Source organism: Amyelois transitella, chromosome 15, assembly GCF_032362555.1.
Source record: "Amyelois transitella isolate CPQ chromosome 15, ilAmyTran1.1, whole genome shotgun sequence".
Classification (NCBI taxonomy): Eukaryota; Metazoa; Arthropoda; class Insecta; order Lepidoptera; family Pyralidae; genus Amyelois; species Amyelois transitella.
The window spans coordinates 3,408,225-3,422,171 of record NC_083518.1 but is presented as its reverse complement, the minus strand read 5'-3'; the positions used below and the strand labels follow the sequence as shown (position 1 = coordinate 3,422,171).

The window sequence follows — 13,947 nt, the reverse complement described above, 5'->3', positions numbered from 1 at the left end:
AGTATTCTTCGTAGTTTGAAGTTCAGCTAACCAACCGTACTCTCTAATCCGATATTCTGAAAGAATTTATGCAAATACAGCAAGGTGATTCCGTCAATACAGACAGTGTCGAGTAGTTTCCGCCCGTGCTTGTGTTGCAAACTAAACCAATACCATAGCAAAGTAGGGATTAATAGTAAGTCATTTTAGCATGGTCTTTGAATATTTTTTTTATTTCTGATAACTAAAAAGAAAAAAATAGGTACAATTAATTAAACATGAAATAAACTGTGTACTTAAAAAAAATGAATGAATGGTCGTCAAACAAACCAAATGAAAATTGCATTAATCGAACTAATCGGTCGGAAAATGGAACTTAAACTACTGTTCTTTTTTTAAAATTCTTTCAGGAAACTACTTCAATATTCTTAATATATAACAGTATTAGAGCAAACATTTTTTTATATACATACATACATACATAAACTCACGCCTCTTTCCCGGAGGGGTAGGCAGAGACTACCTCTTTCCACTTGCCACGATCCCTGCATACTTCCTTTGCTTCATCCACATTCATAACTCTCTTCATGCAAGCTCGGCGGTTTCGGGCACTTTTGACCTGACCCTTCACCAGGACGTCCTTAATTTGATCAAGATATGTTCGTCTAGGTCTTCCCACCCCGACCTTTCCCTCCACACTCTCCTTGTATATCTGCTTAGTCAACCTGTTTTCATTCATCCTCCCCACATGACCGAACCATCTCAACATACCCTTTTCTATTCCTGTAACTACATCTTCTTTCACATCACAACATTCCCTTATCACGCTGTTCCTTATCCGGTCACTCAATTTCACACCCAACATACTCCTTAACGCTCTCATTTCCACTGCATTTATTCTGCTTTCGTGCTTCTTTTGCCATACCCAACTTTCACTCCCATACATTAATGTCGGGACCAACACGCCCCTGTGCACAGCCAGTCGAGCCTTTTTGAATAGTTTCTGACTGCTCATAAAGGCATGCAAAGCTCCATTCACCATGTTCCCCGCGTTCACTCTCCTTTCAATATCACTATCACACTTGCCATCTGATGTAAACTTTGATCCTAGATATACAAACTCTTTCACTTGCTCAACTTTTTCTCCTCCAATCAAAATATTACATGCTGTCATTTCTTTCTCCATTTCAAAAACCAGTGTTTTAGTTTTACTTACGTTCACTTTCATTCCTTTCTCTTTTAAAGCTTCATGCATACAGTTTACCATCTCCTGTAACTCCTCCGCTGATGACGCCAGTATAACCTGATCGTCGGCATAGAGCAGACATTTGACGAGTAAATCATTCATCCTTAATCCACTTTCAGACTCTTTCAAATCTGTCAAACAACTATCCATAAATAGGTTGAACAGCCACGGTGACGCAACACATCCCTGCCTAACACCTTTCTCAATCTTAAACCACTCAGTGTGCGCTCCGTTTATCCTGACACAAGCACTCGAATCCTCATATAAGGCTTTCAGTGCTCGTATCAAGAGACTGCTCACCCCATGCATAGAAAGTGCTGACCACAATTCATTCCTCTCAACTCTGTCATAGGCCTTTTCCAAATCCACGAATGTGCAATAGAATTTTTGACTCTTGGCCAAAAACTTTTCGGCTATGCACCGCAAAGAAAAGACCTGATCAGTACATCCCATTCCCTTTCGAAATCCCGCTTGAGCATCCCATATTTTGTCATCAGTTTCATTCCTGACTCTATTAATCAATACCTTAGCATACAATTTGCCGACGACGCTAAGCAGGCTTATACCACGATAATTTTTGCAGTCCAGTTGTGACCCTTTTCCTTTGTAAAGTGGCACAATAATTTTTTTATATCTTCAAGATAAATTTATCCTACTTGTCTAATAATTGTACTATGTCTCCACGAAGCCAAGTGTTCGGACTTGGCGGAGTTTGCAAAGTCTCGTGTTTAACTTGCTCCTATGTACTGTGACAATGGTTAGAATATACATAATATACAAATAACTTACATATTTGGAGTAAAGAGGTATCAAATTAATTAAAGTAGATACACCGGGTGACTTTTTTAATACCAATATGTTATTTTTGTATTAGGACATAAAACATTTCAAACCAATATTATAGTCTCATTAAACTTTAAAGTTCCTGTTCTGTTTAATATTTTTCGAATGTCAGTGGGTATATAAATAAAGATGGTGATACTTACTTTCAAATCCTAACACGGCAGGCACTTGGTTTTCGCGAGTCACCAAACGTTGTCCAAGCAGCGGTCGGGGAAAATTTTCCGCGATTAACCCTGGAACGGAAATCGTAATGATAATGACCATTGTCACAACGATCCATGTGTAATTAAGCTAATATACGAAATATTAGTTTATTTATACACGGATGATTTAATAGTGGGCGAAAACATCACTGAGATAAATGTAAACCAGATCGCAAATAGGTTGCAAATTAAAATCATAGTCTTCAGAAAAGCAAGTAGGTACTCCTCATGTTCGTTTTTTTTTCTTGTGGTACAAGAACAATTATTTTCATGTGTAATGTAGTGATATAAAATTATAATGATGTTACTGTCGCATTTTGGACACGCACTGGCTGCGTATCGTTGACGAACGCTACGTTAGATTGCTAAAATCAAAAACAAGAATATAACACATGTTCAAGCGTATTTGGATAAATAAAGCGTTATTGTAAAAGTTTTAACACTGGCAAATATATTCAATTATTATCCAACCGAATTTTTATTTATATATATACCAAAATGATGAAAATATCTATGTCAACATTACTAATTATGCATTGTATTCAATATATGATGGCAAAAGCGCCGTCATCAAAGTTTTGATATATCGTGTGCACAGTTAGCGGTTGCAAACAATGATAAACTACGTTAGGGCAGTGGTAGACATGCGTTTGTAATAATACACTGATAATATAAATAGAAAATATTTGATTTTATTTAAATAAATAATAAATAATATCCCAACTAGTAATATGTGTTTGTATATTTGTTACTGTTTCACAGTAAAACTACCAAATTTTGTTAATAAAACCTTCATAAAATTAGAACATATATAGTGGCCAGTATAGCAAGTATACATAAGATATTGATATTATAGTTAGATTGCAATAATAAAGTATAGTGAAATAATTACATTCTTTTAAATAAACCAAAACCAGACATTAAAGAACCCCAGTTCGATGGTAAATTATTTAAAAGCAATGTTTAGAAATTAACGTCGGCACTTCTTTACGTTGCCTGCAGTAAAAACATAACCGACAAACTATAATATATAAGAACTGGCCTTGACTAATCGGAAATCAAAGTGACACAAATGACAAATCAAGTTTCTAGCGAAATTGTCCCGCATGATGCTAAATCACAATTTGTGGCCGGGCGTTAACTGTGCTGACAGATTTATTTTCCGAACACACGTCCCCTTGTGCGTCACACCGCATAAATATGCCGCCACCTTTATCCTGCCTCTTCAAATTAATTTCTGATAATGTACATACAACGAATTTGAAATGAGTATTTCTAGAATAGATGAAACACAGAAAGTGTCTCTCTTTATATTTTGATCTTTTTTTGTATTTAATGATAATTAATGATTAAACGAACTTACCTAGTGAAGTTCTATCATAATTATGCGAAGTGTTTCGTCCGAAGAGATTAGCAAGATTATGGTTTGTTTACACATGTAGTTACACATGACATGTGCCGCCACAGCAGTGAATATTTGAGGTAGTCAAAAAAAAAAATATATTGAACAAAATGTGGGTAGGACGCGCTATTCGCTTGGCTGCCAACTTCTTATTTCATACTCATTTAGTTCAGGTATGGAGCATGGATGTTTCACGATTCTTTGGGGATATGGGTTGGGTGGGTTGCTAATCTCTTCGGACGAAACACTTCGCATAATTATGATAGAACTTCACTAGGTAAGTTCGTTTAATCATTAATTATGCTCGTGTTTAGTCCTCAAGATTAGCAAGATTATGGTTTGTTTACACATGTAGACGTTGAGAGAAGAAGCGTGAACATCCACATATCACGGATATATCTATGATACATGTAATGAATGTTTATAAAATAAACTAAACTGCAAAATGAAGGCTTTTATTATTATTTTTTAGAGAAAACAGTAAGTGTAACAATTAAATAAAGAGTAACATTTAATGTAAGTACAACAATCAATGTGGGTACTCTTTCATAAATTTAACTATTATTTAAAGAATTTCTTACAATGCTCTTAGCAAATTGATCATTACTCATATTATCTCTGATAGAACGATTATAAAATTTTATAAACGTATTTGAGGTTCCACTCCAACCTGCGGTCTTTCTTATTAAATCTAAATTTATTCCGAGTTTCATGGCCTTAGAAGTAGCAGCATGCCTAGTGCTGTGTGCCGTGAACAAAGATACGTCAATGCCACTACTTTTAAGTGCGTCTTTTATCCACCTGCATAACGTTTGCGAGGTAACAGGTTTGTATGGTCTTTTCAGACTTATAAATAAATTTTGAATATTCCCACGTAAGTCCTTTGTTATTTCTATATAAGAACAAAGTGTTTTAGCTGGGCAAATTTCTAGTCTATCTAAAAAATATGGTATGACTAATACTGGTTGTAGTACGCCAGGGCGAGAAGTTTTAATAAAATCGGGTATTTTAACCAAAATTTCACTATTACCTATATCGATATTGTGAATATAAATTTTCGACAAAGTTTGTGCCCTATGAGCCGTGATTAGGGCAAGTATAGTTATTAATTTTTTAGAAATTTTCTCTAATGACAAAGACTCATTCGGGTACCAAGTGGATAAATGGTCTAAAACTTGTGAAGTATCCCAAGTAAGATTGTACTTGGGTTGAGGAGGACGCAATTTAAATATTCCTCTAAAGAAACGACGGATGCTATCATCGCCGCAGATATTTTCTCCAAAAATTAATTTTAGCGCTGATCTGCAGCTATTGAGCGTGCTATATTGTGCACCTAATTCATATAAATCAGTAAGGAATTTAAGGATATTCGAGATATCAGCATGGTAAATATCTAAGTTATTTTTCATGCAATATAAATACCATTTTTTAATATAGGTATTATATTGTTTAATTGAATTTGACGAAAGTGAAGCTATCATTATTTTGATGGTAGGAGCAGGAATATTTCTTCCTAGAAGCGCTGACCGGATAATAGCCCTGCAACCAGGGTAATCTGGTGATGCATGTTGCGAGGGCTGGAATGAGATAAAATTAAATTATCACCACATCTGAATATTACTGGTTCAGTTTGAAGAAGGCTCCTAAATAATGGAAACCACGGTTGTGTGGGCCAATGAGGAACAATTAAGATTCCTTTGGCCTTATCACATATTATTTTACGAAGAGTTTTAAGAATTATGGCAAATGGAGGAAATCCATAAAAAAATATATTTGACCAAGATATTGTAAAAGCGTTGACAAATACTGCGTCTGGGTCTCTATGCCAAGAAATATATTTATTGCATTTAGCATTAATTCTGCTTGCAAAAATATCAACTTCTGGGAGTCCCCAACTATCAACTATTTGAAGAAAAGCCCAATCTGCGAGTTCCCATTCTATATCAGGATGCGGTTTTCTAGATTCCGCATCAGCAATGTTATTAGCCGAGGAATTGATGTATGATGCATAAACATGGATTTGTCGCATTTCACACCATTGCCATAATTCCTTTGTGATTTGCGTAAGATGAGGGAATTGAATTCCACCCATTCGATTTATATACGAAATAGCGGTTGTATTATCAATCCTTAAAAGAATTTGAACATCATAACAATATTTTGCAAAGGTCTTAAGGCCAAGGAATGCGGCTAAGATCTCTAAATAGTTAATGTGTCTATTTTGTTCATCTGCGCTCCAAGGGCCGCTGGCAGTATTTTTACCACATGCGGCACCCCACCCTGTAGTTGAGGCATCCGTAAAAATCTCTAATTCGAAGACCTCGTCCTTGATTTTACATTTTGGGTGCCTAATAGCTCTAAGCCACCAAGTAAAATCCTTATTTAATGATTTTGGTAAGGTCATATATTTATCGTAATCTGTATCAGGTTGTAAATTTAAGAATTTGCATCTTTCAAACTCTTTTGTGTAAAGCCAGCTATACTCGACAGCAGGACAGGCAGATACCAGCAAACCTAGTAAGCTAGCGAAGTCTCTTATCTTACAACGATTTAATTTAATGAATTTTTCTAGTTCTTTTTTAATTCTATTTATTTTTTCTGAAGGTATACTAATTTCCATTTGCTTAGAGTCTAATATAAACCCCAAAAATCTACTTGATGTACTTGGTTTAAGAACACTTTTCTCTTCGTTTATTACCCAACCTAGTGAGGTTAAAAGTTTTATAGTTTTTGATACATTTTCTAAACAAGATTCATAGGTATCTCCAATTAAAAAAATATCATCTAAATAAATAATTGAAATGTACCCGCATTGTCTAAGGAGTTTAACAATGGGTTTCATAATTTTTGTAAAAACAAATGGAGCAGTGTTAAGGCCAAAAGGCAAAACGTTGAACTCGTACAGTTGATTGTTTAAGGAAAATCGAAGGTACTTTCTCGAATTTTGATGGATTTTTATAAAAAAATAGGCATCTTTTATGTCAACTGTACTCATAAAACAATCTTTCGAGATAAGTTTTACAGCTGTCCTTAAATCTTCTAATTTGAAGTGACAAGTTTTAATATATTTATTAAGTTGTTTAAGGTTTAGTATAAATCTCATTTTTCCATTTGGTTTTGGTATTAAAAATACCTTTGAAATAAATTGACCTTCGCAGGGTTCACATGTAGATATTGCTCCAATAGATAAAAGGTTATGAACGGCTTTTGCGAAATATTTTTTCTCAGTACTAGAAGGCAATGTCGTTCGTTGATACAACACTGTCTGAACTGGTGGTTCAATGAAAGGTATTTCATAACCTTTTATCCATGATAAGACGGTAGGATCGTTGGTCAAACATTTCCATTGGCAGTAGAAATGAGAAAGTCTACCGGCATATTTTACCGAATTTAGCGGTGGTTGTGTCTCGACGCTCGCTGCGATGTCCTCGACGAGCTGGCGCGCTGAAGCTTCGTCCGCCGCTCCGGCGCAGTCTCCTGGGGTCTTTGTGATGTTGATGTAGTCCCCCGACGATTCGGGGGTGCTTTCACGTTTTTTGAAGAGAAATTAGCTGCTTTTCTTGTAGGTTGCTTTACAGGAACTGGCTTAAGTTCAGCACTAGATTTATTTATAGCCTTAGCGGCTTTTAAAGTTTCGGCCAAGTCATTACCGAATAAAAACTTATCTATTTTAGTATTTTCTATTTGTTCTTTCATATCTTTCTTAAGAGTGCTCAGAATAAATCCCTTCCTTGTAACAGAATCATTGTGTTGACAGTCACACAGTAACCGACAAACATCCATTAATTTTTTTAGTATTTCCGAGTTAGAATCTTTCTTGTTAATTAATTGAGTTATGATTATACTGAGACCCGCAATAGCACCAGCTAATTGTTTTTGTTTGTATTCCATAGCTTTAGTTCTTTTTGCAACTACTATAGGTATAGCGCCCTTTATTTCAGGATTAATGGCTGGTGCATCAATAAGAGTACAATTACTCGGTATGAGGAATTTTTCGAGCAACTCCTTGCGGGTTTCCCTTGATAACCCTTGTGTTGCGATATGCTCAAGTCGAACGGCCAGGTCTTTTTGAATATCTTTACCATATGTGGTAGCTGCCGTGGGATCTTCTCCAAGAATTTCCAAAATAGAACTATCTAGTTCTATAAGATTCTCATCGAGAATCTCCGTATTAGCAGTAGGAGGACAGGTCAACGGTAACATCTCTTTTTCGGCGACGAGATTACCCCTACATGGGCTGGGTGAACGGCTGTGAAGCCGTGGGATGTCATGGACATCAACGGGAACTTGCTGGATTCCGCCTGAAAAATTAATTTTATGCCGTTAAATGCTACTGCCGTTAATTACACGTTGCATTATTGCAAGTGGGTACTTGGGTAACAACAATGTTGTAAACCCGAAATGAACGGTAAAAAAACCGCATGTGCAATAGAAGGCATTACTATATAGTGGGTAGATATAACTCTGTTATTTGTTATACCGAAAAACCCAGTAATGTGATATCCTACAGATGAAGGATTCCCGACGCAGGTCCTTGAATAGCAGCGTGGAATTAAGAAACATTACTGTCTTGTGGGTAGATATAACTCAGATAAGTTGTTATATCGCAAACCCAGTAATGCATAGCTTCTAACAGCAGGTCAAGCAATTACTGTTGGTGTGTAGGTATAACTCTGATTTATTTGTTATACCGCAAACACAGGGGAAGCTATTTTAAGCACAATAAAGTTTAATCCTAGGTACCTTCTAGGTTTTCCGGTGACTGCGCACGGCTCCGAGCTGGTGAAGAAACCGCCAATTCTGATGACGATGAACATGATGAAGAACTTTCTTCAATTATCCGACGACGTTTACGATCATTGACTTTCTTTTCTAAATTTTTCACTTTTTTAAGTAATTTTTTCAATTCGACAGAATCACTATTGAAACGTTTTCGAGAAGACATAATTAAGAAATAATTTATAAAAAGCGCGACGTGCTGTGGCGGAGCACTGAATGTGAAAATGAGTATGAAATAAGAAGTTGGCAGCCAAGCGAATAGCGCGTCCTACCCACATTTTGTTCAATATATTTTTTTTTTTGACTACCTCAAATATTCACTGCTGTGGCGGCACATGTCATGTGTAACTACATGTGTAAACAAACCATAATCTTGCTAATCTTGAGGACGAAACACGAGCATAATGATTTATCTTTGCGAGTTCCAGGTTGCACGAGGCTAGGGATCCGTTTTTATAAGAACTGAACATGTACAAAAAAAGGAAGCACGAAATTTAAAAAGCTGCTACAGCTTACTTACTTATTGGAAAATTGGAAATGTAAGAGACTCGTGGGGAATCACATTGTGATGTATCCATAAATAATAAAATTACTCTTGTATTTGTTTATGCGCCGGAACACAAGCTGGCAACATTAAGAAAACAACTCTTCCTTCCCTTTTACCTCTTCCACGTGAGAGTACGTCTTTCCACTTATTAAAATTGTTAAATTATATTCTCGGTCACAAATAAACGCAGTGCAGTATATAAAGTTTTATTTTATTGTTCCGGATGGCCCGGGGACACACCAAATTTGGCGACGGCAAGTAAAAAACTGTATTTACAATTTTTTTGCCATGGCGGCATATGGAGTCATAAAACCATTTCAAGATGGTGACGACATTGAATGTTTTTTGGAAAGACTGGAGCAATATTTCTACGCCAACAACATTTCAAAAGAACTTCGGACGTCAGTTTTACTAACAATGATTGACGAAAAAGTTTACAAAGTCATTAAAAGTACATTGCATCCGGAGCTGCCTAAGACGAAAACACTTGTGGAATTACAAACAGCGTTACGCCTGAGATACAAAACCAGAATATCTCATTTTAGAAAAAGGACAGCATTTGACAAATTACAACAAGAAGATGGAGAAACCATCACTAAATGGTACGCAAGAGTTTGTGACTCTGCCACGGAATGTGAATTCGGCACGTGTATTGACGACAGAATCAAGGACAAGTTTGTTACAGGCATGAGAAGTGGGCCTATTTTTGAAAGGCTGTGTGAAGAACCTATTACTAAGAAGTTGGCTGATTTGTTGGACATAGCATTGAATAAGGAAGCAGTATTACATGAAAGACAAGCACCAGTGCATCGGGTCACTAAATCTACCAAGTCCACAATTTCACAAAGTTCCAAGTCTCAAGGTGAGAAACAAAAAAGTACTGAAACATTATTGACATGTATCCATTGTGGAAAATCCAATCATTCCTTTGCAAAATGTAAATATAAGAAATATACTTGCAAACTGTGTAAAAAGGTTGGACATTTAGCTTCAGTATGTAAAGCCAAGGCGGCAAATACAAACAACTTGGAGGTGGAGGAGGAGATTATTGATATTTTCACAATGATGCCGGAATTACAGGTGCCATCGTTAAATTACATTTCTCCATTCATAGTGCAGTGTGAAATTAACTCTAAATTAATTGATATGGAGCTGGACACAGGTGCAGCAGTGTCATGTGTGCCAGAAAGTGTTTACAAGCAAAAATTTAAAAATATAGATTTGAACTCAACACATTTAAAATTAAAAACATATAGCGGTCAGGTAATACAACCTATTGGTGAAATTTTTGTTCCTATTAAGTATAAAGATAAGAAATATAATTGTAAATTGTTAGTTGTTTCAAATGGTTGCAGATGCCTGTTTGGCCGGGATCTGGTACAAAAGTTTAATTTAGATATTAAAAATTGTTTATCTGTTAATATTATTCATAAGGCTGATAATTTGGAAGATTACTTAGAAAACTTTTCTGATCTTTTTAAAAATGAGTTAGGTGTGATAAAGGGAGAAGAAGTTAATTTAGAACTTATTGATAAGGATGTTAAGCCTGTTTTCCACAAGCCAATTCCTATTCCCCATGCATTCAAGGAGAAAGTAGATGAGGAATTAAGGAAGTTGGAACGGGAAGGTGTTATTACAAAGGTTGAAAGTTCTAAATGGGGAACTCCTTTAGTACCAGTTGTCAAAGATAATGGCAAATTACGTTTATGTGCAAATTATAAAATTACAGTTAATAAATATATTAAAGATGTTAACCATCCTTTACCTAGAATTGATGATATTTTTAGTGCCTTACAGGGAGGTGAGAAATTTACAAAACTTGATTTGCGCAATGCTTTTAATCAATTATTATTAGATAATAGCACAGGGGAGCTATTAGCATGGTCTACAAGTAAGGGCATATTTAAACTTAACCGATTACCTTATGGTACTAAGCCAGCAAGCTCCATTTTCCAAGCTAAGATGGAAAAAATTCTATTAGGAGCCAAAGGTGTTGTAAATTTTATCGATGATGTTTTGGTTACAGGATGCAATGATGAGGACCATTTAAATAATCTCAAGGAGGTGTTAAAAAGATTTAAAGAGGTTGGAATAAGATTGAATAAGTCAAAATGTTTATTTTTTCAAAATGAGATTAATTATCTTGGTCACATTATATCTAAAGAAGGTCTAAAGAAGGATCCAGCTAAATTAGAGGCCATCATCAATGCTCCTGTACCCAATAATGTCACGGAAGTAAGGTCTTGGATTGGTATGGTTGGATATTATTCAAAGTTTGTTCCTCAGTTATCAGTTAAATTAAAACCAATGTATGATTTATTACAAAAGGATAGAAAATTTATATGGACAAAAGTTTGTAATGATAGTTTTGAACAAGTTAAAAAAGAAATTGTTTCTGATAATATTTTAATCCATTTTAATAGAGATTTACCTTTAAGATTGTCTTGTGATGCTTCGCAAAATGGTATAGGTGCTGTACTCAGTCACATTTTGCCGGACGGTACTGACAGGCCTATTAGTTTTATTTCACGTGTTTATAGCAAAGCTGAAAAAGGATACTCGATGATCCATAAGGAAGCTTTAGCAATTTATTGGGCAGTCCAAAAATTTTATCAGTACTTAGTAGGTTCCAAGTTTGAGTTACAGTCAGACCATAAACCTTTGCAAGCTCTATTTGGAGAACACAAGAGCCTGCCACAAATGGCTGCAGGACGGCTCCAAAGGTGGTCCACATTTTTATCAGGATTTAATTATACTTTTAAATATATTAAAGGAATGCATAATGTAATAGCTGATTGTATGTCAAGATTGCCATTGCAAAATAATTCTTGTATTAAGCAAACAAATGAATATGAGTATATAAATTTGGTAGCAGATCAAAATATTGTTAATTTAGATTTAGTCAGGTCAGAAACTAGGAAAGATCCTATTTTAAGTTCAGTATTTAATATGATACGTTATGGATTTCCAAAATTTACACAAAATAATTCTCTTAAACCATATTTACAAAAGAAGAACGAACTATATATTGACCAGAATGTTATTATGTGGGGATATAGAGTTGTCATCCCTGAGAAATTAAGATCACATTTACTCAAAGAACTTCATTCTACACATGAAGGCATTGTCAAAATGAAATGTAACGCTAGGTCTTACTTTTGGTGGCCAGGTTTAGATATGCAAATTGAAAATTTAATTAAATCTTGTGATGTATGTATGACATATCGTTCAGAACCACCAAAAGCACCAATTATTTCATGGCCAAGAACTAAGGTTCCATATGAGCGTGTACATGCTGATTTTCTAGGGCCAATAGATAATAAGATGATTTTGTTAATAATTGATTCTTATAGTAAATGGCCTGAGGCATTTATTGTCAAAAGTTTAGATTCAAAACAGACGGTTGAAAGGTTTAGGGAGTGTTTCAGCCGATTTGGATTACCGAAAGTTGTAGTTACCGATAATGCGGCAACATTTATTAGTAAGGAGTTTTCTGAATTTCTTTCCAAGAACGGGATAGTACATGAAACTTCTCCACCCTTTCATCCGGCTACCAATGGCTTCGCAGAAAATGCTGTAAAAACTTTTAAATCTGCTCTTTTAAAAGCATTAAAAGATAAAAGTAATCATAATACATCTTTTGAAACATTAATGAATAGATATTTATTTCATTACAGAAACTCAATTCATATTGTTACTGGTGTTTCACCTTCTCAGTTGATGTTTCAAAGGAAACTTAGAACTAGATTAGCCCTAGATTACGAACCTTCGTCGATTCGACGACGCTGGTTTACTGAAATCGCGATAACTTTTGCGCGCGCGATCGTACGGCTTCCATATTTTAGGTAATCTCAGTCGACCCGTTGCCCCCGCGACGGACGGTAGTGTTTCGGGAGCAGCGTGCCCGTGAGCGCCATTTTAGCAACCATGGCTCGTCGCATCGACGAAGGTTAGTAATAACGTAACATTTTGTACTATTGAGTTGGTGTATATTTGAATTATGTTTTTGTTTTATTGACTTATTTTTTTATTGGTTTTATTTATGTTTTGTTTTTATTTAATTCTATTTATTATTGTATTGTTTTAGAATTAATTCGCCAGATATTATCGCAAGAAGACAGCGATAATGAATACTCGTCAGGTAGTGAGAGAGAAGACCATCTTGAGGCTGATCCTGCTTATGAAACTGATGAAGAAGATGAAATTATTAAAATTGTTAAATTATATTCTCGGTCACAAATAAACGCAGTGCAGTATATAAAGTTTTATTTTATTGTTCCGGATGGCCCGGGGACACACCACACATAATAAGACCGAAGGAACAGAAGTAATTCTTATTTTTCTACAATAAATTAAAAATGACGAAGACCAAGAAATGTTTGTACGTTTCTTGGTCTTCGTCATTTTTAATCTGCGTTAAAGAGAGCTCTTTGTCATGAAATCGAGGAGGATCTATGAGTGGAAAAATGTGGCGAAAAAGGAAATTATTATATTTCTAGTACCATATCGATATAATTAAATAATTATTTGTGCACATGTTAGTATCTGTAAGACTTAAAATCTAAATAGTGATTAATGGGTTCTTCACCTGTTTATATGCTAAACGGTCGTGGCTACCTAGGTCGAGCCCTAATGTCCGTTGATGACCTCTGCCGACCTTTGCAAATTAGTTGAATTTGCATGTGTGAGAGTGAGACGGTAATGAAATGAATATTTCATTCTAGGGCTATAGTTATGCAATGTTTTACGGCCAAGTAACTCGAAATTGGTTGCGTGAAATACAATTTTAAATAAAAGTCTTACTTTTTAATAAATAATTACCTTAATTTTAGATTTTTGAGAAATCATGATAACGACCATCATTAATACAATATCAAATAAAACATCTTTATTCAGGTTGTCTATTATTTTATTTCGGCGTAACTTTTATCAAATTTAAAATATACAT

The 13,947-nt window shown here is 35.2% G+C and overlaps 2 protein-coding genes across 2 annotated transcripts; one reads left to right on the top strand and one right to left on the bottom strand.

Annotated features, from left to right (window-relative positions):
• Positions 1-7,063: 7,063 nt before the first annotated feature.
• Positions 7,064-8,652, bottom strand: LOC132902574 (uncharacterized). Its single transcript, XM_060948340.1, has one exon. The coding sequence runs from the start codon at positions 7,874-7,876 to the stop codon at positions 7,064-7,066; it is 813 nt and encodes a 270-aa protein (XP_060804323.1). The 5' UTR covers positions 7,877-8,652.
• A 635-nt stretch (positions 8,653-9,287) lies between these two features.
• LOC106135663 (uncharacterized protein K02A2.6) lies at positions 9,288-12,739 on the top strand. The gene is made up of 3 exons (XM_060948339.1): positions 9,288-10,190; positions 10,434-12,575; positions 12,677-12,739. Exons 1-3 carry the CDS (start codon positions 9,288-9,290, stop codon positions 12,737-12,739), a joined length of 3,108 nt encoding a protein of 1,035 aa, XP_060804322.1.
• Positions 12,740-13,947: the final 1,208 nt, after the last annotated feature.